Genomic DNA, 27,735 nt, shown 5'->3' with positions numbered 1-27,735 from the left:
TATTACCTGCATCCTCTTCTCCTCCCTCCTAGTGAAAGGGACAGGGATGGGGTGGAGAAAACCAGCCTTATCTCACAAAGCTCTACTTTTACATAAAAATACTGGTTTGTAATTATTTGCTTAAATATCTGTTATACAGATGGACTGTACACTCCTTGGGGACAGGGCCTGGCATTTTGCTTGGTACCTAGTAATTGCTGGAAAAATATTTATTAAGTAATAAAATATTCTCCAGTCCTGCCTGCCCATTGACCTTCTTGGAATTTGATAAGGATTTATTATCTTAGAAAATGAAATCTCCTAGAAGATGGTGACTTAATTTCCTTTTTATCCACAGGCCCTTAAATGGAGCAGCTGCTAGTGATTATTTAAGTAAATTGAATAAAGCTGCTATTTTCTTTTTGTCTCTTTTGGTCACTGCCCCTTTATTTCTCTCAGAAGACTGGACTCACTGGACTGTTAAGTATTTGGGTTAAGAATTTTATTTTTGCTCAAAAAAATAAAATAGAGCAAAACAACCCCCCCCCCCACTCCCCCTTTTCTTTGGTTTAATTAACCTTTATTTTGTTTTTATTTTCTCATCAGAAAAAAAGGATGTGACGCAAAGCCTGGAGAACTATACCTCCAAGTGTCCCGGAACCATGGAGCTCATCACCCTCCCTGATGGCCTCACACTGCCCCCGGTGCCCTTCACCAAACTTCCCATCGTCAGGTAGGACAGGCTGGCCGGGGTGCGGAAGGTGAGCTTCGCTCCCAGCGTCTGTCTTTGGTCTGATCAGGGATGCAGATCTTTAGAAGAGTTCCTGGTTTGGGTTGGCTGTGTATCTGGTCTGTCATCTCGTTAAGTCGCAGCCATTGCCTGTGAAGTGTGTTTTATAGACCAGAGAATCAGGCCAGGGCCATCGGAGAACTGCCATGGTCACGTGCTTGTCTGCCAGCAGAGCCCCGCAAACCCGTGTCTGCCCGGTTCCATGGCCGAGACGTGGCCCTCTGTGCAGTGGAGGCCAACCAGGCCTTGTGGCGCTCGCACTTACCCGCATCCGGTAGGGCCCACTTTCCTAGACTGTTCACCCCTGCGCACGGGCCCGGGGGGGCGCCTGCACCTCGCTTGCTTTGAGTGGCTTACAAGACCATCTGTGGCCTGCTCTGTCTCCAGACTGACTGTGAGCCCCTTCCTGGACGCCCAGCCCTGCACGCCCTTCTGGAATCACTGAGTAGGCAGAATGTGCGGGGGGTTTCATTCCTCTGCTCAGGCTCCACCTTCTGCTTGCAGCGCCTTTCCCTCCCTTGCTCTGCCTGGTGACATTCAGGCATCTTTCAAGATTTAGTTCAAGGATTATCTCCTCCAGAAAGCCTTTTTCTAGAGCCACCCAGATAGAAATAATTACACCTTCTGTATAAATTACCAATTATTTCAGTGCAAAGAGTAGAAAACCTAGCAGTGGATCACAAATAAGAGGTGATTTTTCTTATTTATTAAGAACTTGGAGACAGGTGGCCTCTCTGCAACTCCTTCTTTACCTCCTGATGACCAAATAGCTGCTGCAGCTCCAGATAACACATCAACATCCAAGACAGGATGAAGGAAGAAGGGGCAGGGCCAGGGAACCTATCTTTTGTTTACTAGGAAAGCAAAAATGATCTGGACGGATTCATGGTAGGCTTCTGCCCCAGTCTCCTTGACCAGGAGTGCATCTCGTGGCACCACTAGTTGTAAGAGAGGCTGAGGAAATACATGTTTAACTCTCCCAGTCTCTGTACTGTAGGTGGGATAAGGAGAAGGGGGTTAGAAATGGTGCTGGGTTAGCCAGCCAGCAGTATCTCTTATGTCTTTCTTCTGTTTCATTTACAGAACTTGATTATACGATACATCTTTGTTCTTTTTGACTGAGGGCTACCTGAAGAGGGCTTTCTTTGTCTTTGTAGCCCTTGGGTGCTCATGTGTGTTTGGTGAATGAACAGGTCTACCCATCAGAATTCTTTGCATAGCAGTTGGCAGAATACTTGACCCAGACTATCTTAGGCAAAAGGGAATTTATGGCACACACACCTACAAAGTCCAGGAGAGGGATTCGGGCAGGGCTGGGGCCAGGCTTCAGGCCACCTCATCAGAACCTGTCTTCTCTCCCCTCTCAGCTGTGCCCTCTGCAGTGAGGCTTTAGTCTCAGGCCCCGGGTGGCATCATGGGGGCAGCCGCAGCTCCTCATCCTGCAGTGTCCGGGAGAAGAGAGAGGCAACACCTGTGGGGGAAAGACGAAGCTTCTTTCTTTCAGGAGCCTCCACAAATGCCCTTTGCTCTCCACTGCCTCTGTTGGGGTTGTGGACTCAGATCTGAGTCCCTGCTCCCAGCCCTGCGTTAGCCATTTCTTCCAAGAGCCCTGGTCCTTTCAGTGGAGAATGGAATTTAAGTTAAGATCTGGGTGCTGTGTGTGCTCCTTACCATTGGGGTGTTGCTGCTCGCAGTGGATAGAACTAGGCAATATCTATTTATATACATACGTTACTCACTGCATGTTCATGTCCATGGTTATTTCTGCATCTATTTCTGTGTATTGGAAACCGTGAGTTCATACTGATACCTCCAGTTCCACCCAACATCTTACGGGATCCTTCTACTTTTCTGAAATCTGTAACTCCCTTCTCAGACTGGGGGAAACCTGTCTCCCATTAGCCTCAGTATGGTTACTCATTTGGTCAGTTCCCCTGCTGGTTACCAGTGGTTATCAGGTTGACCTCCCTCCCCATGGGGAGCTCTGATGGCCAGGCTGTGCTGCTGCCCCAGCCCCCCAGGCCCCTCTTGCCCCACTCCGGCCAGCATGCCCTCTGCCCTGTTGCCTGCTCAGATGCGTACCTGGCTTTGCCCTCTGTAATGGACTCAGGGCTGAATTGCTGGGGCGGGAGAGAAAGGGGAAGGAAGCTTCTTTCCCATCTATTCTCATCAACAAATAAGCTTGCCCTTCAGATCTTAGTCTAGCATGAACTGGGCTCGCCCCAGAATGGTTTCAAGTAATTGTGATGCAGGTACACATTTTGCCGTGTTTTCATAAAACATTTGAGGCAGCTCATAGAAATGTTATGTTAAAAATAAAGTCACCAGAGTGAAAGGTAAGTAAGGGTCCTACATAATGGCTGGAGATGGGGGAAAAGCATGATTCTGTTAATCATATGTCAATAATTAACTAACAATGGGTATAGGGGCAAATGTGATTGGTTACAAAACTCTCTGTCTCATAAGCAGACACAAACCAGTCACACTGGAGAAATACACCTCTTCACAGTAAGGAGGCTTGTGGAAACCCCTCTTGTGGGTTCTCTTAAAGGGAACATATTGAATAATGTCCTCAAAAATATCCCTACAAAAATCTGAAGCAGGTTCTCATGGTTGTTTTGTTTGTGACATTCCTCAGTGCAAACTACAGGCTTGATGCCAGAGGGGGTTGGGTACACCCAGCTCTCCCAGAGGACAGAGCAGTGTGGTCCAAACATGCAGCTCTGCTGTGGACTGTGTCCCCCCAAAATTCATCTGCCAATGACCTGACCCCAGTGGGATGATATTTGGAGGTGAGGCCTTTGGGGGCTGATTAGGTTTAGATGGGGTCACGAGGATGGGGCCCCCATGATGGGATTAGTGCCCTTATAAGGAGATGAAGGGACCAGAGCTCTTTCTCTTCTCCACATGAGGATGCAGTGACCATGTCTGTGATCCAGGGAGAGGGCCCTCAGCAGAACCCGATCATGCCGGCACACTGGTCTCAGACTTCAGCCTCCAGACTGTGAGAGATGAGTATTGTTGTTTAAGATGCCTGGACGATGGTATTCTGTTAGAGCAGCCTGAGCTAAGACGAGCAGTCTAATACAGCAGTCTGGACTGTCCCAGCCATACGTAGTGTAATGGACGGACTGTTTATACATCAAGCACTCCTTCATGAAGGTGATTTCTCGTAAGTCAGCTTTTGGCAAGAGTCAGGCAGCAGCGAATTCAAAGTTATATTCTCAGGAGAACAAAAAGGGTGATGGTAGGTGCTCTGTGATGCTGACTGAGGGTGGCAGACCCATATTACTGGTGTTCAGTCAGGACCTGGAGCAGGGTAGGTGACTTTGTGTGGAATGGTTGTGTTCACACTGCGTGTGGGATTGTTGCTCTGTCACACAATCAGTGTTCCTCGTCTCTCTCTGGAGAGGGCTGACACAGTACCCATGGACCCGGCCAATGTTTTTTCTTAGAAAACTAGTCTGGGACTATTTTAATGTTCTAACCAAATGTTTCAAGGACCTATGCCTGGAAAACATGGACTTAATGTTTAAGTCAGTTTAATTCAAAACAAAAATTCAAGTCAGTCATTGCAAGACACCCCCTGTAGCTATAGGAAGGGCTTTGAAGACCGAAGCTCCTGAAAAATGTCCATATTCATGAGTAAATGATCAGACTTGCTGAATAGAATTGTTAGACATGAGCTAATTTCATGTTAGTGGTGCCTCATATTTATACTTCTGGTTTTGGAAGAGATGAGTGGAGCCTTTTTTTTCTGGTGAGGACTTTCCTTGTTTTTGACAATAAAGGCATTTCATCAATTTATAGGAAAATATTTACTTGTTCTGTGTAGCATGGGAGCATGAACTGGGTTCACCCAAAAGTTGTGTGCAATTTAATTTAAAAAAGGGCCAATATAGATCCCTGTTTTAATTCTGTTCTGAAATTCAACTAATCAGATATTTATAGAGTGCCTAAGATGTGCTTGGCTCAATGCTAAGGGCCAGGGACTCAGTGATGGTCAACATGCCAAGATCCCATGTGCCAGGAGACTGCCAAACCCATATCCGTTACTACTGTCCGGATATGGGTTTGGCAGTCTTAAAGCAGAGGGAAGTTCATGTTACTCCTTACAGAATTCACAAAAACAATAATGTATGCAAAAGCCACTAATAATCCTGTAGATTGTTCACACGCTACAAGTTGTGAATTATTAAAGAAGAAATTGGGGTAGAGTTTAGATGCCATTTACAGGAAACCAGTGGGTCTTTAATTTGGGGTGAGACGGGGGTGGGGTGGGGATGAACTGATTGTTTCTTTGATGAGCTGACCTTGAGCTTCAGCCTGGCAGAGAGCCAGGGTGGATGAGGCTGCTTTAATTGATAAGGATCGAAACCCTCCAGTCAGGATGAGCTTGGAGTCGTTTTGAGTGGCCTTGGTACTTTTAAAACTCCAGCTTTTAAGTTAATTGTATTTGAGGAAGGATTTCAGGTGTTTATTCAAAAAGGGGCTTAGAGGCCACGCTATCAGGGCAGTTTTTCTTGGTTTGTGAAGCAGGGCAAGGCCAGCCTCCCAGATGCCCATCAGGATGCGGCTCCGTGATCTCACCAGGTTCACAGCCACGTCCTGAATCTTCTGTCTCACTTGATGTAATCGCCAGGCCCATAACCTCCTTACAAATTCCTCAAACCTGAGCTTCTCGAAGAAAATGAGAAATGTGTGGTGTCAATGGGGAGTCCGAGCGGGAAGCCTTGCACCACTGCCCTGGCTGGCGTAGTGGGTCCTCTCCAGCTGTCTCCGTCATGCCCGGACTTGAGACAGTGGATGACCTCACGTTGTTCCAAATGTGGAAGGTGTGGCCAGTTTTGGCCATTGCCCATCTGTACAGAGATATCCAGGAGGTTCTTTTTTTTTTTAATAAATTTATTTATTTTATTTTATTATATTTATTTTTGGCTGCATTGGGTCTTCGTCACTGCACGTGGGCTTTCTCTAGTTGTGGCGAGCAGGGGCTACTCTTTGTTGTGGTGTGCGGGCTTCTCATTGCGGTGGCTTCTCTTGTTGCAGAGCGTGGGCTCTAGGCGCACGGGCTTCAGTAGTTGTGGCGCGTGGGCTCAGTAGTTGTGGCTCGCGGGCTCTAGAGCACAGGCTCAGTAGTTGTGGCGCATGGGCTTAGTTGCTCCACGGCATGTGGGATCTTCCCGGACCAGGGCTCGAACCCGTGTCCCCTGTGTTGGCAGGTGGATTCTTAACCACTGCGCCACCAGGGAAGCCCCGGGAGGTTCTTAGATATGTCTCCCCTGTGAATAAGCTTGAGGAATTAAAAACCAAGAAAGAAAAAGTGAGCTGTTTTTTCCTGTGTCATTCTTCCCACCAATATGTTTTATATCACTTTCCTAATTAGTGTTCCACCACTCTTTGCATGGTCCTAATTAGCCACGGTATACTGAGAAGTCAGATTTTAAAATGTCAACTGTTTCCAAGTGGAATCCCTAAAAATAATCCTTGGTTTGGACACTTCATCCCTGGAATTCTGCTTTACTGTTGGCAGCTTCATAAACCAGATATAATATTATTAGTTCCACAGAAATTTATGCTAAATGAATTATATTTCCTCTAGGTCAGGTGCCTTGAATGATTGTTTTTATGGGTACATTTTATAAACAGACATTTGATGCTAGATTTTGAGTTATAAATGAATGCCATGACTGCTTGTCGGGTTACTTTTCTGGCTGACCACGCCCTCAGAATTCCTCTGCATATTTTAGTAAGCTTTTATGTGATCTGGAATTTCTGTGCTTGTGTACATGATTCCTAGAATCACAGATGACATCTCATTTTTAGGTGGCGACGGTGGCACAGAGTAGAATGCTATTTGTGTTGCAAGAAAATGGTATCATTTTACAGATGAGTAAACTTAAAGGCTCGAGTGGACGGTGCTGGTCTAAGGTTCCCAGGCTGCTCTAACATCACTGGGACCAACACTTCGCTTCTTTGTCCCGGTGCGGTGTTGTGACCTTTGCGCAGGGACTTGGCTCTCTGTGCCTGTAAACGAGTGTTGTTTTAGGGAGGAAAGAGAAAGGCTTTTGTGCACCTGCTAGGTGACAGGCACTATTACAGGTGCTTGACGCATGTTAACTCAGTCCTCAAAGTACCCTGCGAAGGTACGAAGGTTTCTGCTTCAGACCACTCCCCTTCTCTGCCTGAGTTTGGAATCAGCAGAAAGAAGCGTCTGTCTCAGGTGGATGGCAGTGGCTCAGGGCTGTCCACCTGTGCCCCAGCCTCTGGCAGAGCCGGGTGACGGTGTGCTTTTTCGTGAGACAGGCTCTGTTCCGTCCGTGCAGAGAGCAGGACTGAATACGTGCTCTCGGCAGGGCCTGAGAGGTGCACACGCTGGTTCTCCTTCCAAATTCACCACCTCCCTTGGGAGGAGTGAGGGTGGGCAAGAGCGAGGTTAGGACCACGACTCTAAGGATGTCCCTCCTCATGGAAACATGGAACCGGGGAAAGGAGGTGTCCTCCTTCTGCAGAGCATTATCAGGTGCCGATTATTTTTCCTATTTCATAAGTGAGAGGGTTGAGGTCCAGGGAGATGAAGCCATCTGTGCCCGTTGCCCAGCTGGTAGGTCCTTCAGACTGCAGTCAGGTCTGTGTCTGTTGAAGCTGCTTCTCAGGAGCAGGCGAATCCCCCTGGGTTGGATGTGGTGGGTGTTAGATGCACATCAGACGTGGCATCTCGGCCAGTGTGAAGGCTTGCCCACCCTCGTCCCAGTGCAGCGCAGCTGGTATTTTTTGAATGTGCACAAAGGGCTGGGATTTGCAACTGTTAGGGATAAACTGCTTAGCCTTAAATATACGGTTTTGGAAGATTTGGAAGCTGAGGTTGAAATCCAGCTTTTGGGAGTTTATTCATGCAACATTTATCGAGAGCTCTGCATTGAAGTATTGCACCAGTACTGGAGAGGCAAATGGGGCCCTGGGTACCCCTGTCCTTGGAAAGCTCACAACTGAACTGCAACAAATAGAAAACAAAGTGATTCTGATCCCGCACGAGAAGAGCATGCCGGAGGGGTCTGCAACGACAAGAAGAGTCAGAGAAGGTGTGCAAGATACAACCCTTGTTGAAGGGCTTTGGTGTGCAAGCACCGTCTGCTTCCTTGCATCGTTGTGGGCATAGGTGGGAGTCACGCGCGTGACCCTCACTCTCCCGGGGCCGGGCTCGGGGAGCTGTCAGTGACGGTTGAGTGAGTTGGGGTTGCCTGTGTGCCGGGTAGGGTTGCCCTAGATGGCTGGGAGTCCTTCAGCTGAGAAAGGCGTGATTTTGTGGATTCCGTGAGGGGTCTCTATAGGGTATATCTATCTATCTATCTATCTATATCTATATATATATATAGATATAGATATAGATATAGGTATAGATGTAGATATAGATATAGTCAGTTATAGGTTAGCCTGTGCTGTGGCAGAGAAATTATCCCTAAAATCTCAGAAAAATTAGCCCTCACTGCAACCCAGATTTAAGTCCCACTCACACAGAGTCTGATACCATTTGGGCAGTGAGTTCTCCAGGGTGGCTGGCCTCCCTGAGGTTACTCAGTGATCCACGCCACGTCCACCTGCGGCCTTACAGAGGAAGGGAGAGAGCTGGAGGCCAGCGCACCGCTTCAAGTGGTTTGTCTCCCTTGAGGGACGTGCGCTGTTTCCCCTCGCCACCCTCCGGCCTTACCTCCTGCAAAGGGGCTGCAGATGGGGAGGGAGGAGCAGTAAGGGTCCCGCCCACCTTCCAGCCCTTCCCCAACCCTGTCCCTTCAGCCTCAGGCCTCAGGGCTTTCCAGACCCTGAGCCCTGTCTTGCCCAGCTGCTCCCAAGGGAGGTCACAGGTGCTGGGGTTGAAGGGTGTACTGTCTCCTGCTGTCACCAGTTTCCAGCGGCCCCTCTGGCCGCAGTGCAGTGGCCCAGGGGCGTGGCTGCTGCCTGGCGTGGACGTCTTCTCTCCCTGGGATGGTCTGGAGCGGTTGTGTGCAGCCTTCTTCCGCTTTGTTCTGTGAAATTGAGTACTTTTCCTCCCCTCAGTTTATCTGCTGCTTGATTTACTGTCGTTCTAACATCCGATACCTGGTCGTATTTACGCTGAACCCAAGCGAACAGGCAGCTGAAGTATTTTTGTTCCCTTTGGAACCACAGGCATGTGAAACTGTTGAACCTTCCTGCCAGCCTCCGGCCACAGAAAATGAAAAGCTTGCTGGGCCAGAGCGTGTCGACCAAGAGCCCCTTCATCTACTCACCGATCATCGCACACAACCGTGGGGAGGAGCGGAACAGGAAAATAGGTAGGCCGCCCATGCTGGCTTGCTGGCTGTGCTCTGCTGCCCAGCTCCTGGTGGCTCGTCTAGATTTTAAAGCTTGAGACTTGACTGCAGTTCATCCGTGCACGTGTGTATATGCCCTCATCCAGGTTTATTCAGTTTGCTGCCTTAGCCAGGCCATTGCCTATAGACCTGACTTTTTGATATCTATTTCGTAAAAGGCAGTTTTTGTGGGAGTTCTAGAAACCAGAAGACCTCTGTTATCTGAGACTTATGTAAACTACAGAAGAGAGGTACTAGGAGATTAGGGTGATTTCCCAAGGCCTGGAGTAACTTCGGAATCATCAAAGGAGATTAAAGGTTGACTTATGTTCAGGACTCACTGGGGCATAAGGACCTCGTAGCATTTTCCCCTTTGAACGCTGACAGCGCTTGTTTTGTAGCGCACTAACGATCGCCACTTCCGAGATGCCTGGTGACTCAGCAAGGGGAGATGAGATGGTCTCGGGGTTGACCGGGAGCGGAACACGCGTTCCTGAGAATCTCCAGTGTGCCCTTCTGTGTGCTCGGCTCCCCGGCCATGTCCCAGCCCACGGCCACACCTCTCCTTCCTCACCGCGGACCCCAGGGCTCCCTCCGTGTCCTTCCCAAAGCCTGGCCGTGCTGCAGGCCTCATTCCTGGCCAGCTTTCCCCTCCTCGGGCCCCTCGCATTTTGAGATCGTGGTGCCTGCAAGTCGCAGTGACAGAGTTAAAGGACTGAGAGGCCTGTCACTGGTTGGGGTTTCGGTAGAAGTCGTGCGAAGCTTTTGCAAGTCAGCGCTTGCTTCTCCTTCTGTCCTTTTTCCTCCTTTAACTTCTTAGCCCTGATGTAGGTGAAGGCGTCCTGACCTCATGAGGCCCTTCTTCCCAGGATGCACGTGTCCTGTCACGCCCCGTAGCCGGGCGGCGGGCTCTCCTGACAGCGCCAGCCACGCTCTTTCTGCCTTTCCCGCTCACCTCCCACCTTTCCACTCGTGGCCCTCGGCTCCAGCCACACGGCTGCTTTCTGTTCTTTGGACGTGCTGTCTCGTTCCAGTCTCAGGGCTCGCTGCGCCTCTGCCTAGAGCTCACCCCCTGCCCACCTCGCTCACTCTGCGGGCCCCGCTCAGAGAGGCTGCCTCTGACCCGCACCTCATGGGCCACTTCTCCCCACTCTCCCCTCACTGCCGGTTGCCCTTCACAGCACCTAGATGCGTCCCTCTGTTTATGTTCCTGTCCTCCCCGTCTCCCCCTGCTAGAACAGTGTGGAGTGAATGAAGGAGTGGGGTGGATGGTGTGACCCCATTTTACAGACAAGGAAGCTGAGCTTCAGGATGGGTAACTGCACAGCAGAGCCTTTGCCCCGTACCGTGGAGCTCAAGGCCAGGCACGACGCACAGCCCATCGCCTCGGTGGAGATTCCTTACACTCACGCCAGCAGGAGAGTTTCTTGGAGTCTATGAAGATCTCATAAGAAACCTCACTCACAAGTATTAAACCCCTGCACACCTTGAAAACTGAGTGTTTCTAAGCTGTTCCCTAAGACGAGGGCATGGTGAGGGCAGGAGTGCTAAAGCGACCCTGTGCTTTCTGGTGATGCTCACTCACAAGTATTAAACCCCTGCACACCTTGAAAACTGAGTGTTTCTAAGCTGTTCCCTAAGACGAGGGCGTGGTGAGGGCAGGAGTGCTAAAGCGCCCCCGTGCTCTCTGGTGACGCTCAACCACTTCTTTGATTCAAGTTGTGCTTTGTATAATGCTGTCACATTTTAGCTCAGTTAGTTTTCCTAGTAGTTTTGGAGGAAGTAATTTTTACCTCCCTTTTGCAGATGAAGAAGCAAACTCAGAGAAATGAGAAACTCCCAATTTTTCAGATCAAGTGTGCTGTTCTAACCAGGGCCCTCCAGCTTTCCCTAATGTGTGCAGCACGCCTGGCATGGGCCTCAGTCAATGATAACACACAGCTGCCCACCTCCCGCATCCTCCAGGTCAGCTTCGACAGCAAGGCAGTGTAATACCCGGGAAGTTGAATATCCTAGCGCTCTGAAACTAGGTCCGCCGCCAGCAGCACCTGGGACTCACCTGTTGAGTTTGGGGAGATCATATGTATGGGACGAGCTGAGACTTAGGAAGGCCTCCCGGAGGCTCAGGAAGCAGAGCTGGCCCAGACGAGCAGGTGGGCTTCTAAGGTGTGGCTCGGAGGGCTCTAGTTAAAACAAGAAAATAAAGGAAGAAATATGGGGTGATGCCCTTAAAAAATAGCATCTGATTGTAAATTCTGGTACATTTCTGAAAGCAGAAGCCCTAAGCATATAGCACGCTACAGCCTCGATGTGCGTGCGTGCGCGCGTGCGTGTCTCTTGGTTCAGTCCTTCATTGGTTCATTGGTTCCTTCTCTCATCCATCAGTGAACTCCCCGAGTTTCCCTGTGTGTGAGGCATGTGGCAGCCCAGCCCTGTGGGTTCTAACGGTGAGAAGTGCAGGCGTGGTCCTTGCTGTCGTGAGGTGTACGTAGAAGTTAGAGGCAAGTGACAGGTAGTAACTAAATATATTTAAAACGACAGATATTGTTTGAACGTTTTCCATTTGCATCCAGGGAAATGATTTTGCTCTTTTGTTCTCACATCCATCACGTAGGCGTGGCTGCCCCTATCACTTATCAGGCATTGTAAGGGTGAAACAAATCAGTGTACACAGATGTATATCGGAGGTCAGGTACTGCCTCTTAGTCCTCTGACCCCTACCCGCCATTCCCCCTGTGCTGCTTGGGCTGAACGTTTCCCTGACTTCCCTGCCAGCCGGCTGCCATGAGGGTCTCCCCGGTGGGGGTGAAGGTGCAGGAGGGCAGGGGCCATTCCACTCCTGGGGGTCCCCTGGGTGGTGGCGGTGGTGGTGGTGCAGGGTGACCACAGCTGTGGCAGCCTGGGCTGCGGTGGTGGCAGTGGCAGGGGCTGTGGCCCCCTCTCCATGGTCCAGCAAAGGGCGAGCAGTGAATGTCCATGAAAAAGAACGAGTGACCAGCTGCAACTGTTTCCTGGTTGTCAGGGGGGCAGGCCCACCCCCCGCAGGCACTCTGTTGTGTGAAGGCAAGTCTTTTTTTGTTTTTTACATCTTTATTGGAGTATGATTGCTTTACAATGGTGCGTTAGTTTCTGCTTTATAGCAAAGTGAATCAGTTATACATATACATATGTTCCCATATCTCTTCCCTCTTGCGTCTCCCTCCCTCCCACGCTCCCTATCCCACCCCTCTAGGTGGTCACAAAGCACTGACCTGCTTTGACATTCTCATTTCAGTCTGTCGATTTTGAAAGACAGCCGCAGCCTCCCTACTGTTTCTCTGCTCTGGAGAGCATGCTGGGGAGTCTGGGAGCAGGGGAGCCGGGGGGACATCGTGGTTGAGCAGGGAGGCCGGGTCCCGGGCTGCTCCAGCGCATGTTGGCGAGCAGTGCGCGTCTGCCAGTGCGGGTGCCTCCTTTGATCTCTTTGGAGGTGTGGGGGGCTGGGGCTTGTTCCAGTCCGAGTCTCACTGTTTCTTGATGGTGGGCAGGTCACTTTCTGGGCCCCTTTTCCCCTGGGTGGACCTGCACCTGTCATTACAGAGTTAATGAGGCTTGTCTCTTGGACCTCCTAGGAGTCTCTGGCTGGTCTTTTTGGATCTCGTTAGGGTTGATGATAAGCTTTCTCCCCTAAAGGACATTTTAGGAAACTTTCACCCATTTTGTTTAGAGAAACTTCCAGAGACGATTTGGGGGACTGGAAGAGTGAGACTCCTTCCCAGGACCAGCTGCATGATTTGTGGGGCCCCCTTGTTCAAAAATTATGAGGAAATTGGAGACAGGGACAGCGTTAAGCAGAATGTGGCCCCGAGCCTGGCACAGTGTGGCTGCAGGGTCACTGCCCATGCAGCTGGCCTTTCCTCTTGATTTTCTTCCTCTCTGATCTTCAGAAACTGCTGAGGCTTCCTTTTATGAAAAGAACACCCTGCATCTGCTGCAGAGGGCTTCCACCTTATCCAGCGATTCTCATGACCGTGTGATGCTGCACGTGTTGTGTTCCCAACTTACAGATGAGAACATTACAACCGAGTGATTGTAAATTCCTGCCCTAGGTCAGGTAGCTAGTAAGGACAGAGCTCAGGCTATGTCCATGGTTTGTGACTCAAAGCCCAGGGACCTTTTCCTTTAAAGACGGCTCCTCATAACAGTGAGAAAGAAGCACCTGTTCATCTGGGCTGAGGACAAATCCAGTGGATGATGCAAGACTTCTGGGGAGATAACAGAAACTTCAGCCAAGATGCATGTTGTTTGTTGAAGACCCATGGGTACGAACATGTAATTTATATTCTGTGGCTTCTCATATCTTTTTAGCAACAGACTCATCAGCGAGAACCTGCCTGGAGGTTTGAAGAATCGCACGTCTTTAACCTAGAATCCCAATCTCTATAAATGAACCTTATAAATGGGGGAGTTATCACAGCAAGGGGCACAGAATATTAGAGAAGAAGAAACCCTTGAGGCAGTTCCTGAGACGACCATTTTCCACGCTATCTTGGAATAATTTATCAGTCTTTCCATCCGTGTGTTGCTAGCATCTCTGTCGTCCGAGTTAGACTCCACGCCGAGGTGATGGCTGTACATGTCCTGAGCCTAATTTGTGCCAGGACGTGGTGGTGGAGCTGGGCTTCTCGCCCGGCTCGACAGCTGCCCCGGAGGAGACTTGGTGGCCTGGCCAGGCCGGAGCTGTCAGATGGCCTTGGGCTGCCGCCGGGCCTCCCTGGGCTGCAGTTGTGCCGTCTACAGAGACCGGGCGCCAGAAGCTCACGAGGAGGATTCTTCTGAGGGTCAAGTGAGATAATGTTCTGAAGCATCCAGCAGCCTTTCTCAGAAGGCTGTGAGCAGCGCTGTGTGCACTGTCCAAGGTGCTGGGGACGCCGTGAGGAATCAGGAGCGTCACCCGCCAGATGGGTCCAGCCAGTGTGGTGGAAAGAGAGGAGCTTGTCAACAGAAGCCACCGAAAGATGTTGTTTGTCCACGGCTAAGAACACACATGGGGGCTGTGCAATACAGTGTGCAGAGGGCCCGATACAGAGGGTGTTTCATAGCCTTCGATGCTGTTCCTTCCTGTGGTTTCTGGGACAAAATATCGAGGAAGGGGCCCCACCGTGTGCTTCTTCTTGTTTTTTGGTTTTTTTTTTTTGCGGTACGCGGGCCTCTCACTGTTGTGGCCTCTCCCGTTGCGGAGCACAGGCTCCGGACGCACAGTCTCAGCAGCCATGGCTCACGGGCCCAGCCGCTCCGCGGCATGTGGGATCTTCCTGGACCGGGGCATGAATCTGTGTCCCCTGCATCGGCAGGCGGACTCGCAACCACTGCGCCACCAGGGAAGCCCCCACCGTGTGCTTTGACACACTAAGGCTTAGGAAGGAGATGATCTCCTCTCAGACAAATAACTATTCCTGTAATCAGGGATTTATCTTAGGTTTACCTTTAGTGACTAGGACTGTGCAAGTATAAACGATTCCTTTCAGAACCCCAGGGAAATGAATTTTGAAATGATGGTTATTTGACCGTGGTAGAGAAGACAAACAGTTCCTTCGTTATCAGGCGTAGCAAGCTGTTAAAACAAATGACATTTTCATTGGCAGTGAGGAAGGGCTGGGGTGCTGGCCGCTGAGGCAGTGATGGGCTCAGTGATGCCGCTGAAGATGGGGGTGGGAGCACCGTGTCTCTGCAGAAGGCCTTCTGTGACCCCTCCCTCCCGCAGAGGTTCTCAGCCTGAGGCTGGGTGAAGAGAGGTGGGTTCCTGGAGCCAACGGGGGGAGAGCAGCAGCCTGGGAGCAGCAGAGGCTTTGGGGCCAGGCACACGGAGATTGGACTCGGCTGCCTCATTCATTAGGGCCATCGATGGTGGACGGTTCAGTGTTCCTTGTTGGTGAATGGGGGTGATACGTGCTCTGCTGACTGCTTCACTGTATTGTCAAGAGGCTCAAATGGGTACCTGCTTGTGCAAGCATTTTGAAAACTAACTCACCTGGTGGGCTCCTTCTTCACTGCATGCAATTTCAGGATGCCATAGGTTTGGTGCAACCTGTCTTAGTCTCTGTGCAGGGGACCTGGGGTGAAGTGTTTGGGAAAAATGGTGTCTTTATGAAAGCCTGTGAAAGCTGAAGAATTCTAATCAGTAGATCTTAGTGTCTACTGTAGAAAAAACCCTTTAACCACCACTGTCCAGTCTAGATACTTCTCTGAGTTCAAAGACCTGGGCTTGAATCCCTGCTGCCCCACTTGCTGGCTGTCTGATTCCCAGCACGTTTATTAACTCTTTGGACCTTGAGTACCTGCCTTGTAGCAGGGGGATTGTAATATCTACCTCACCAGGTCATTATGAAGAGTAATAGACAGCCTTCCAAGGGCTGGACAGTACCTCCTGCCCAACACGTGTTACTTGGTTCTGAAGCCCCTTCCAGTTTGCCTAATGGAGACTCTTAAGGGGAGGAGAGGGCAGTGGAGTGGGGATGGGGACCGTATTACTTTTCTTTTGTGTGTAACAGATGACCACCAATTTAGTGGCTTAAAGAACACAAGTTTATTTTCTCACTGTTATTGTCATGAGTCCAGCATGTGTTAGCTAGGTCCTCTGCTCAGAGTCTTGCAGGCTGAAATCCAGGTGTCAGGTGGGGCTGTGTTCTCATCTGGAGGCTCAACTGGGAAGGATCTGTTTCCAGTCTCCCTCAGGTTCTTCATCCATTCCTTGTGGTTGTAGGACTGACGTCTCTGTTCTCTTGCTGGCTGTCAGCTGGACCACTTTCAACTCATAGCAGCCGTTCTTGGGTCCTGGCCACATGGCCTCCTCCGTGCATCCTCTCATGCTTTGAATCTTTTCATTCAGGATGGGTATGTTCCCTTCCAAGGGCTCACCTGAGTAGGCCAGGCTCTCCTAGGATAATCTCCCATTGATTAAGTCAAAGCCTACTGCTTGGGGGCCTTCATCACATGTGGAAGCCCCCTTCCCCTTTGTTATATAACATAGCCTATCGTCATCTCCACACTCAGGGGTAGAGGATGACACAGCATGTACACCAGGGGCCGGGAGTCTCGGGGGTTATCTCAGAATTCTGCCTCCCGTAGATGTTGGACTGCAGCTGATCTGGGAGTGGACAGGGAGGAGAAGCCACCGTCTTCTCTCACAAACTTAGGGAGGGGAAAGGGAAACCACGCTATGTGCCACTTAAAATTGACTACAGTGCCACCTTCCTAAGTAACAGCCTCTGGGCCCGCAAAGGTCTGTGTGACGTATGGCTCTACACCAAGAATAGTGCTGTCTGGATTGATTCCAGTTTCGTGCAGCTGCGCTTGGCACTGAGGGAGGGAAGCATCAGTCACAAGGCATCCAAGTGGCAGGGATGATGTGCTTTGCATTGCAGAAAGGTAGCAGTAAAATAGCTTTAAACTGTGTATCTCAGGATGATCGCAGTGCCCACTGCTTCAGTGGAAAAATAAATTGCCAGGGAGTAATCTGAAACCATGTGAAACGTGCAGAAACACCAGCTAAAACGTGGACTCTTCTGTGTGTATGTATTTCTAGATTTCCAGTGGGTTCAAGGAGATGTGTGTGAAGTTCAGCTGATGGTATATAACCCAATGCCGTTTGAACTCCGAGTTGAAAACATGGTATGTATCATGAATCATTTGACCCTTTTGGGCTAGACATCAACTTACCATTAAAATAAGTTTTTTACTTAATATTTCAGGCATACTGCCTACAATCTATGTCTGTTTTTTTCACTGTTGTGGCCTCTCCCGTTGCGGAGCACAGGCTTCGGACGCGCAGGCTCAGCGGCCATGGCTCACGGGCCCAGCCGCTCCGCAGCATGTGGGATCTTCCCGGACCGGAGCATGAACCCGTGTCCCCTGCATCGGCAGGCGGACTCTCAACCACTGCGCCACCAGGGAAACCCTATGTCTGTTTTTAATATGTGTTTTGCCAAAGATTATAATCTTCTTGTGAGTGAAGACTACATCTTGACATTCCCATGTCTTTAGTGCATGGTACGCAGTGAGACGTGTGAGTCAATGAACAGAGATATCTCGGATTTGAACATACACAGAGCTTAGTTGATTGCATATAAGATTTGAAATAATTATATTGAAATTTACATGAGATTAGCAAGGTTACAAACCCTGTATTGAGCCCACCACTCAATATCACTGTTACTGCACTGCTACAAGATGATAAGATGATCAAGGCCTAAGGGAAGAGCGAGCTCTTTATTCGTAAGAGAATAAACGGCTACACTGCTAATGCGAAGTTTCCCTTGGGTTTGAAATCTGATGTTCCGTTTCTGTGTTTGTGTACGGCGTTAGAGGCTCACCTTTTGCAGCGCTGTCCATTGGAACTGCTCCCCTAATTCTGCAGTGAGCGGGAAGGAGATTCATACGGCTCACCAAGCTAGACCTAGTGTTTCCAGAGCGGAGCCCTCCGCCATCGGGTGGATTCCAGTCCTCAAGTCTTCTCTATGCTTACTATTGTATAGAACCACTTTGTAAATTTTCGGCATTGTGTGAAGGATGGTGCTGAGCTGGGCGATGCCTTCCTTTGGGGTTTTATGACTCATTTTCAGGGTGGGAGGTGGGCTGTCCGTACAGGTGTCCTGCTGAGGGCCCGTGCCACGCGTCAGGCCTGGCCTCTGCTGTGACCTTGGTCAGAGCCGTGGTGGGGTGCATGAGGGGCTGCAGGAGCTGCGTGGAGAGTTAGGGGAGGCCCCACTGAGGACACAGGGTGAGTGGGAGCTCAGAGGCAGACTGGGAGTTATTGAAGATGATGTTTAGGCCTCCGGCGTGAGACATGGTTTTCCCAAATCTGTTGGAGCTCTTAGAAATTCAGCTGAATATTAAGCTTACCACCCTGAGGTCACTCCAAGAATGACCTGTAAGGATGAGTGTTCCCTCCTCCTCCGGTTGCACAAGAATGTGCCAACCTTAGGGTTTAGCTCTTGGTCAGGCCCTTTAGTGACTTTCTGTCTCTTGGCCTAAACCAGGAATAATAGTTGTTTAGAGAATTTCCCCCAAAGTGCTTAAAGTATCATATGCTTGCTATTCTTTCTTATACATATTTTTAGTCTTAAAAAGAAGCTTTCATTTACATCTGGCTGAAAAGTAATATGTGCTTTTTATAAAAAATGAGGAAGAACAAAGAATAAAATAAGTTACTACTAGGAGATAGCCCACAAATCATGTTCAGAGTTTAAAAATTAAATTATGGAATATTTCAAGCATATGAAATGTTACAGGGAATAATAAGCCCTTGTACATCCACCATTCACATTTAGCAAATGCTCACAGTTGGCCGTATTTGCTTTAGCTATTTTAAAAAGAAATCAAATGCCAATATATTTTGCCTGGAGACAATAGCCATCTAATTGGTTTCTCTGCTTCCATTCTTGGCCACTACATCTGTTTCACACACGGTTAGATCATTTCATGCTTTTGCTCAGACTCGGCGCAGGTGTGCTCATTGTTATTGGAGAGCCTTTGCTTCTGGGTACTTTCTGTAGACAGGGTTAGGAAAAGTCTGCATGCATGCACACATAGACACGTGCTTACACACGTACCTACATGCATACACCTGCACGTGTGTGTACATACATATACATGTGCCCTTAGACATGCATATGCGCAGTACAGATACAGACTTCACACGTCTGACTTCACACATCCCTCCAATTCTAGTCCGTCTCCGTAGGGTCCTTCTCGCCTTCCTGCCTTCTACATCAGCGTCCTTCCCTCCAGTGGGAGAACCTGGGCGCACAGCAACATTAGCACGCTTCTCAGCTGCTTGCTCCTGGGATAGACCTAAAAGAGGTTCAGGATTGCTTCGACCATAGCACTGCAGAAAACAAGCCCCCTGGGAAGAATCCAGGACCCCTCCTACATTTAGGTCTTCTTTAATGTGTCTCAGCCATCTTCTGTAGATCTCAGCGCGGGAACCTCACAGGCCACTCATTAGACTTATTCCAAGATAAGGGATGTTTTTGGTCTCTTGTTAATGGTATTTGTAATATTTTATTTTCTAATATGTTTTGTTTAGTGCTAGATTATAGAAATACTTCTGCTTTTTTAATACTGACTTTGTTACTTGGCTAAGTGCCCTTGTTAGTTCAGTTTTCCTCGTAGGTTCCACAGTTTTTGTGTGTGTGAATAATTGTTTTCATGCCGTTTCTTTCTTCTCTTGGCTGTTGTGCTGGATGGGGCCTCTGTTACAGTGTTGAGGAGAAGGTCCTGAGCGCGGAGAGGTCCTGCAATCATGGGGCAGCTCCTGGAGGCCAGGGAGCCCGTCTCGTTCGCCGTCAAGCATACGGCCGGGGGCTTAGTGAGATGAACTGGTAATTCACAGATGCACTGGTGGAAGGATATTAACTGATGATCTATTTCCACACTTCATGTTTTTCATTTTGTTTCTAAATAAAATATTTTATTTTTTCTTTTCATTTACATTCCAATTTGGTAAAACAAGAAAGCAGAACAAATATTAAAAATACATCAAGCGGGGCTAATATTAAAGATGGAATTGTTGATCAAGCACCCACAGTGCTGTCCACTTTGAGATTGTTTTGTGTTCATCGCACTTTGAGGACATCTCTACAATTCCCTGTGGACTTTTATAAGAGCCGCTAATGAGCCTTTTCCTTCTGAGAGTCCCGGGGCTCTCCTGTGGGCGAGGCACGATGCTTGGGGGCCGATCGGGACCGACCAAGAGCGGTGGCTTTGGGATTGGGTTAGGGCCGTGCTCACTGCCGTCCTCTGTCACCTGCTCCAGGGGCTGCTCACGAGTGGAGTTGAGTTTGAATCTCTCCCCGCGGCGCTCTCCCTCCCGGCTGAGTCTGGTCTTTACCCAGTGACGCTTGTTGGGGTCCCGCAGACGACGGGGACGATTGCTGTGAATGGTAAGCAGGTTCGGGGGCTGCTGGCTCCTGTGCTTCCCGGCATTCCGGTCTTCGCCCATTAACAGGTCACGGATGGATGGCGGTGCTTTGGGACACGCCACGAACCATGTAGAGCGTGCGGGATGTGGAGGGCACCCCCCGCGCTCCTGTCTGTCTTCCCCGGAGCCTGCAAACACGCTCCAAGGTTCTCCCACTGCAGTTAAAACCCCCTGCCCCCCCGCACCCCGAGCCCACGATTTCCTCTCTCTGTGGCTTCATCTGCTGTCTCTTCTTCCGAGCAGACCTCTTCAGAGAGCTGTCTGGACATGCTGAATCCACTCTTCCACCTCTGTGCTGGTTCTCTAACCCACCGCATCCTGCACATCCAGCCGTCACCTCACAAAAACTGCTGTCGCTGAGGCCACTGGCAGTATTTTTCCGGCTAAATCCGGTGCCTACATTTCAGATTTTGTCCAGCTCCACTGCTCAGCAACCTTGGGCACCGCTGCCCGCCTCCTTCCTGGGTGCGCTCGCCTGGTCACCCTCGCATCTCTGCTGCCTCTCCTGCCTGTCATCTGGGGCAGTGTCTTCTGCAGACACTTCTTCAGCCCGACCCTTCAATCTGCACCCAGCTCTGTCCTTCCCTCCCTCCCTCCTGCTTCCCCTTGCCTCTCCTCCCCCCCCCCACCCCCTCCCGCCCTTCCTCTCTCCTCCCTTTCTCCACCTGCTGTCTCTCGGCAGCCCCATCAGAGTCATCTACTTTCCTGGCTTCAGGTCCCATCTCCATGCTGCTGATTCCCAGGGCCACGTCTCCTGTCCAGACCCCTTTCCTGGACCTGCACATCCAGCCGCTTCCCACCCATCTTCTTGGCTGTCTCGTGGGCACGTCACATACAGCATGTCCCAGCCGGAGCCCGTCACCTCATCCCCCAAGCTCCCCTCCTGCCGTGGTCCTGTCCCAGCGAGGGCGTTGCCGTCTGGTCCGTTGCCCTGCCCGGGCACTGGGAGTCATCCTTCCCTTCTCCTGTCTCCTCCTCCTGCCCCCTACCACACTGACCGTGTCATCCGCACCCTCTCCACCTCCACAGCCGCTCTGGTCTGACAGAACAGGACCCTCTGCTAGAGTTTGTCACAGAAGCATCAGGACTGGTGTTTCTGCCCTCACTCTTTCCGTATTGCAGCCACGTGACCTTTCCACAGGGCAAGTGTGGTCATGTCATCTCTGGACTGGAAGTCTTAGCACCTTCACCATGCGCTTTCCATCAGGGCTCCACGCCTTACCAGGGCTGTGGAGCCCTGTGTGATTGGGCCCTGCTCATCTCTGCCGGCTCATACGACTCCTGTCCTGGAAACACGCCATGCTTTCCTTCTGTTGGTGTGCCTCCAGACTTGTGACCCTGGTGCTTCTCCAGTGCCTAGCACAGCCTTCCCTTCCCCCTGGAGATCGTCCTCAGCTCCCCTCCGCTGGCTCGGGCCCTCTCCAGTGCCTAGCCCAGCCTTCCTTTCCCTGTGGAGATCGTCCTCAGCTCCCCTCCACTGGCTCGGGCCCTCTCCAGTGCCTAGCCCAGGCTTCCTTTCCCCCTGGAGATCGTCCTCAGCTCCCCTCCGCTGGCTCGGGCCCCTCCTTCACGTCATTGATCGCGGTGGCTTGTTGGCCTTTTCCTTGCCAGCCTGGCTGTATCCTCACACCTGGCACGTTACTAGTAGCTCTTAGCTATTTGGTGGCTGAAAGAACAAACATTCACTGGGAAAGGTGCTCTCTCTCTCGAGCAGAGAGGCAACAGCATCCTAGGTGAGGGTGTGTTGCAGGCAGTGCTGAGATGGGCTGAGCCCTGGCTTGTGGGTAGTGGGGGAGGGGTGACCCAGAACGGGAGGTGGGCGGAGAAGGACTTCTCCTGACGAGTGACCCTGAGGTTTGAAGGCGAACTAGGGGTTATCCGAACGAGTGGGATGGAGAGTAAGGGGGATCCAGGCAGGAAGAACGTCTGGTCCAGGCTCTTACCTACCTGGTGGTACGAGAGAACAGGGTGCAGAGGGAGCTGGAGGGGGGCTCAGAATTAACTGGTCTAAGGCAGAGGGGTGTAGTGATGAGGCTGGGAAGGCAGAGAGAAGGCCGACCCAGAGGACCTCATAAGTCTTGCTGAGGGCAGTGTGGGCTGCTGCGTTATTTGAAGAGAGGGGAGATATGGTCTGACGGGCAGTTCAGAGCTGCTCCAGGCTGCTGCGTTGGAGAACGGGCTGCAGGCGGGCAGGACTGGAGAAAGGAGACCAACTAGGAAGCTCCAGCCGTAGCCCAGGGAGAAGATGTCAGACATCAGACCCCAGCTGTGGCTGGGAATAGAGCAGAGGAGACAGATGAGAGAGGAAGTAGCCAGGACCGAAAGGCTTGATTCAGAGTGACACACAGCCGAGGACCAATACGTCCACGGATGAGTAGTGAAGCCTCGGTGACAAGAGGTCGCTGGGACAGACTAGTTGGTGTCCGTTGTTTGGGGAGCCTTACGTGTGAAGTATCACTGGACATGACACACAGGATTGTCATCAGATTTTCAGTTTATTTGCAGTCACCTTCAGCAGTGGGTGAGAAAAGGAAAATGATTGATTTTAATTAAGAAACTGCAAACAAAGGTTGCCTCGTAGACAAAGCCACATCCTCTCAGGTTTCATAGAAAGAACAGTATGACAGGGCATTGTGCCAGCTGTGGGTTTCTGGGGAGGAAAAGGTTCGCAAGTTAATTTAAAGGGGGCTTAGAAGGAACATACTTAAAAAAAAGGAAATGCGGGTGCCGTGAATTGGAGTTATTTTAAGTTGAGGGGCCAGTTGGAACTGGTGGGAGGTAAAGGGGAGCATTGGTGGGGCTGTACAGGTGCCAGCTTGCTTCTTGTTGGGTATGTAGCCACTTAGTATGAACGCAGAAAAATTGTCACCCTAGGCATTTAGCCATCGAGTATTATTTGATTTTGTTACACAGTGAATGTTGTTTATAATAATTATCTCAGAATTTCAAAAGCCATTTTAAAGCTTTGCTTAAACAATTTCAAGTGCTTATCTAACCCATGGAGGGCTTTTTTTCCATGGAAATTTTGCTAATCTTACAGTGTAGTACTTGTACACATCGAGCAGATCTGCCGTATCACGTGACAGCTATAAAAACAGTAACTGACTCTTGAACTTTCGTCTCTCAACAGAAGATTTTGAATCATTTTTTTCAAATACTTATTAAGTTACATTATGTCCTGGAAAGGAATACAAACTATCATTTTCATTTTAGAGATGGATAAATTTGAAAAGCAACTTGGTAAAGGGATGAGACACTAATTATTAAGCTCTGTGAGATCTATAGTTTATACACTGTCGCTTGGACGCAGCCAGCCTTGTGAAGTGGGCACGCAGGTTCTGTTCGCACCTCTGCTCAAGGAAACTGAGGGTCTTGGGGTTGAGCGTGGGAGCTGTGGGCGAGCCTGGCAGGCGACGGGGCCTAAATCTCAACTCAGTTCGGAAAGGGACCCTGCGTTCCTGTCACCCCGGGGCTGCCTTGAGGCGTGGGTGTCTCATGAAGCCTTTTCAGGTGGTGAAGCTTTGCGTTTTGTCCCCAGGTTACCACACCACGGTCTTTGGTGTCTTCAGCGACTGTTTGCTGGACAACCTCCCGGGAATAAAGACCAGCGGCTCCACGGTGGAAGTCATCCCTGCTCTGCCCAGACTGCAGATCAGCACGTCTCTGCCCAGGTAGAGCACGCGCAGCCCTGGGTCTGCTTGCTGACAAGAGGGGCACCTAGGAGTGCTGTTCGGTACACCTTCTGCAGGGGCCCCAAGAGTCTGAGCTAACCTGTGATCGTTACGACCAGAATAGAGGCGAAGAGTTTCTTCGAGTTAACCAGTAGGCAGTGTGCTCTGCTTGCAGCCAACTGGAATATAGTTGAAGTGTTTCTTACCAAGATCAGAACAAAATGTGAAATTAGGCTTTGGAATTGTAATTTTGGTGAGAAACAGTTGAGGTTTTAGAGAACTTAAGAAAAAGTCTTATCTTCTAAAAAATAGTCTTTTTTTTTTTTTTTTCCTTTAGCATTATAGGAAAGCATAAAGAAGAAAGGGAAACCTCAGAGTGAATTACTATTAATGCTTTCTGGTGTTTCCTTCCACTGTTTATCCATGAAAAAAGATGTTTGAATAGTTGAGATCATACTACATTTTATATACTATCATAGATTACTTCTTGCATAAACGTATAACATTAGCTAAACATTTCTATTTTAATTGCTTAAAAAATACATCATAAAGGTATCTCAGAATCTCATCACCATTCGTTTCTTTGCTTTTGGAACTGGGGATTGTCTCAATTTTTGCTCCTATGAAAAATGCTTTAATGTTTATCCTTTGGGCTGTTTTTATAAAGTGTATCTTGGTATTTTCTGAAATGTTTCAACAGCTCAGTCACTTACTTGATGGGCCCCTTCTCAGTGCCAGCCTCGTCTCATCCCAGCTCAGGGCTCTGATGGGTGGGACGCTGTGCTTTGGGACACTCAGCGCCTGTGTCTGGGCCAGGCCTGCGGCCAGGCTGCATGGTTCTCTGCTTTCTCCCTCCTTCTTTTCCCACCGTACCAGAGGGGCTGGCATCCTCTTTGCTTGAGAGGCAGAGTAATTTGTGCAGGCTGTGTTTTAGTTTTCCTAAACACCTTCTCTGCAAATTCAAATTGACTACAAGCAGCTTTCACTTGAGAAGGAGAGAAGGACTGCCTGCTAAACTGTGGGAAGAAGTCATTTATAGTGAGGACGGGAGTCACTCTTCCTTTCTTGACAGAGAAAGTTTATTTCTTGACTCATGAACAACTGTCAGGTATAAAATGCAAAGGGATTCACGTTGATTCTTTACGCTGTTATTTTCGGAAAATGTGGTTTGGATGCGCTTTTTAACCCCACCTCCCGCACACACACCTGCCTCGTTGTTGGCTGGCTTTCATCCCCACTGTGCCTCTAGAGCCTTTTCCCTGTGGTCACTGGTCCCTCCTTGCCCGGAAGTGGGTTTGCTGCCTGTGGGTTGGGAAGGAGACACCAGGGTAATGAGCGTTGTGGATTGAGTGACAGTCAGTAGGACTCAGGCTGGAGCTTCAGACCAGGGCTGTAGTGCCGGAGCCTCAAGGGAGTGTCAGGCGAGGCTCGGGGCCTCTGGTCCAGGGCCCCAGCTGACCAGTGCCGAGGACCCGCCAGCTGCCCTGGGTCCCGTCAGGAGTTGCCGGCGTTGCTCGTCGATTTTACCTGTGATGTGGAGGCTGTTGTATGTACTTTTCATTTTTCTTCGTTTTCCTCCACTTCCCACGTTATCATTTGGAATGGTTCATTTAAGTTTTCTTCTTAAATCAGTGGATTTTCCCAGGCCATTTCTGAGCATGAGATTTAAAAAAAATTTTCAAAGAGTGCAGCATGCTCACAGATCATTTGAATTAATTCATTGTTTCACTTTTGTCCTCACCATAATCCAATCATGAAGAATTTTTTTTGCTTCACACACGCTTGAGAAAGTAAGGCCCAGTGAGAGCGATCACGTGGATGACAGGTCAGTGACCCAGGGTGCGTCTGCATGTAGACAGCGCTTATCACGTGGCAATTTGCCCTTGAGTTCCTGGACGCTGGGTGCTGATTCCATGTTAAAGCCAAGGCTCCCTAGTCCCTGTTTCTGAAATGTTTAAGTGTGGTGATGTGAATAATTCTAAAATGCCATTGGTTTCCTTTGTTTTTTTCTGTGTTTCTAAAATTTATTATAATTATTACTATTATTTTAGGTCTGCACATTCACTGCAACCTTCCTCTGGTGATGAAATATCCACTAACGTGTCAGTCCAGCTTTACAACGGAGAAACTCAGCACCTTGTTGTGAAACTGGAAAATATTGGGATGGAACCACTGGAGAAACTGGAAGTCACCTCAAAAATTCTCACCACCAAAGGTAGGGAATTTAAGTAGGTTTGACCCAGAAATGTTTATCTTTTTTATTTGCAGAAGAGACACATTAGATAACAGCGTTCAGAAAGCCTAAAAATTTCTTCCAGTTTTTTTTTTTTTTTTGGTACGCGGGCCTCTCACTGTTGTGGCCTCTTCCGTTGCGGAGCACAGGCTCTGGACGCGCAGGCTCACGGGCCCAGCCGCTCGGCGGCATGTGGGATCTTCCCGGACCAGGGCACGAACCCACGTCCCCTGCATCGGCAGGCGGACTCTCAACCACTGTGCCACCAGGGAAGCCCTCTTGCACTTTTAATTTGACACCACTGTGAAATTTTTGTCCTAATCACGCGTGAAGAGCACGCAGAGGAAGAGAATGGAGCACAGGATGCACCTTCGTATCCCCTGTGCTCTTAACAACGATCAGATCTCGGGAAGCGTATCCTGGAATGAATGAATGAAGAGAAGCATTTGCAGGTTCAGAAGCATTACCATCTAGGATCCATCCAGCCAGCCCAGTGTTTTCTGTGGGTTCAACACTTAGAGCCTGTGCACTCCCTCTTAAAGACAGATTCTGTTTCCTAGTTCTAAGGCACACGTAGCTTGGGTGTCATAAGACCTGTGTTAAACTTTGGCTTCACTGGTTACTTGCTCTTTGTCCTTCACATGCCTCAGCTTCCTCCTGGGTAAGCAGGGGAGGTGGTCCTTACCATGAAAAGTTGTTCTAAGAATTAAGTGAGGCAGCTTGCGGCAGAGGACCTGGTCTGCTCGTGGTTAGTGAATGGTACTGATCAAAGGGGGGATATATTGTGTGTGTGTGTTGTGGGGAGGGCATCGAGAATAGTAAGTGGAAGTAAAATCAGGTCATTTAATAAAGGTAGAGAAATTATACTGTCTGGGGAGACCAAAGACAAAGACAAAACAGGGAGAGCAAGCTGGTGGGATTTCAGGGTGTTTACATGCCTTTGACATAGGAGCGAGGTGAGCCCGGCATCCAGTGGGAGCTTGGGCGCACCTGGGCGCTGCTGAGGACGCTGCTGTCCCGGGGCTCCTGGCACTGGTGGGCCGAGGCTGCCATCTCCGTGAGGGTCTCCAGGATCGGATGCTGGGCCATGGGGCCACAGGCATTCGGCTTCAGAACTACTTTTCCAAAGTCCATTTACACAGTCATCGTGTGAGAGTGACGGCTGCCCCAAGTCCCCTCTGCCCTGTGGCATCGTAGTCATTTTATCCACGGTAGGGAGGTGGGGTGTAATGCTCTAACACCAGGGTTTAATTTGTATTTCCCTGATGACCAGCGAAGCTGAACACCTTTCACGTGGTTTTGGATACTCAGGTCCTTTGTCGTACCAGCGCTTTGTCCTTTTTTCCCGGTGGGTGTTCTGCCTTCTCTCTGTCTGTTTCTCTCTGTCTGTGTGTCTGTCTCTCTCGCTGTCTGTCTGCCCCTCTCTCCTGACTTGCAGGGTGTCTTTGATCCTGAGTGTAAGTTCTTTGCTGGAACTGTGTGGTGTGAATATCCCCTCCTACTCTACCCGCTGCCTTTACACTCTCTCAGCCATGTCCTTGGATAAACACAAGTTCTTCATTTTAGTATGGTTCACCTAATCATTCTTTTCTTTTATGGTCATTGCGTTTGTGTCTCTGAGTCTTTGGGGAATTTTGATGATCCTACCTTAATCACATCCTTTCTTCCCTTTCTCTCCTGTTTTCAGGAGCAAACACATATGGATTAGGTAGAAAATGCCTCCCTGACATGAAATACCTTCATCTGGTATTCTGAAGTCAATTAAGTGGTTA

General features: G+C 49.7%; 1 protein-coding gene across 3 annotated transcripts in view; it reads left to right on the top strand.

Moving 5' to 3' along the window:
* The window catches only part of TRAPPC9 (trafficking protein particle complex subunit 9), a 499,958-nt gene that overhangs the window by 105,055 nt on the left and 367,168 nt on the right, over nucleotides 1–27,735 (top strand). For all 3 annotated transcript variants that reach the window (XM_033843254.2, XM_033843252.2, XM_033843253.2), the window contains 6 exons: nucleotides 586–712; nucleotides 8,936–9,081; nucleotides 16,664–16,749; nucleotides 19,895–20,021; nucleotides 23,598–23,730; nucleotides 25,782–25,945. In XM_033843254.2, coding sequence (XP_033699145.1) covers nucleotides 586–712; nucleotides 8,936–9,081; nucleotides 16,664–16,749; nucleotides 19,895–20,021; nucleotides 23,598–23,730; nucleotides 25,782–25,945 — 783 coding nt within the window. The remainder of the gene's footprint in view (nucleotides 1–585; nucleotides 713–8,935; nucleotides 9,082–16,663; nucleotides 16,750–19,894; nucleotides 20,022–23,597; nucleotides 23,731–25,781; nucleotides 25,946–27,735) is intronic.

Source organism: Tursiops truncatus, chromosome 17, assembly GCF_011762595.2.
Source record: "Tursiops truncatus isolate mTurTru1 chromosome 17, mTurTru1.mat.Y, whole genome shotgun sequence".
NCBI classification, from domain to species: Eukaryota; Metazoa; Chordata; class Mammalia; order Artiodactyla; family Delphinidae; genus Tursiops; species Tursiops truncatus.
Note: the sequence above shows the minus strand (reverse complement) of the source record. Positions and strands in the feature narration are given on the sequence as shown.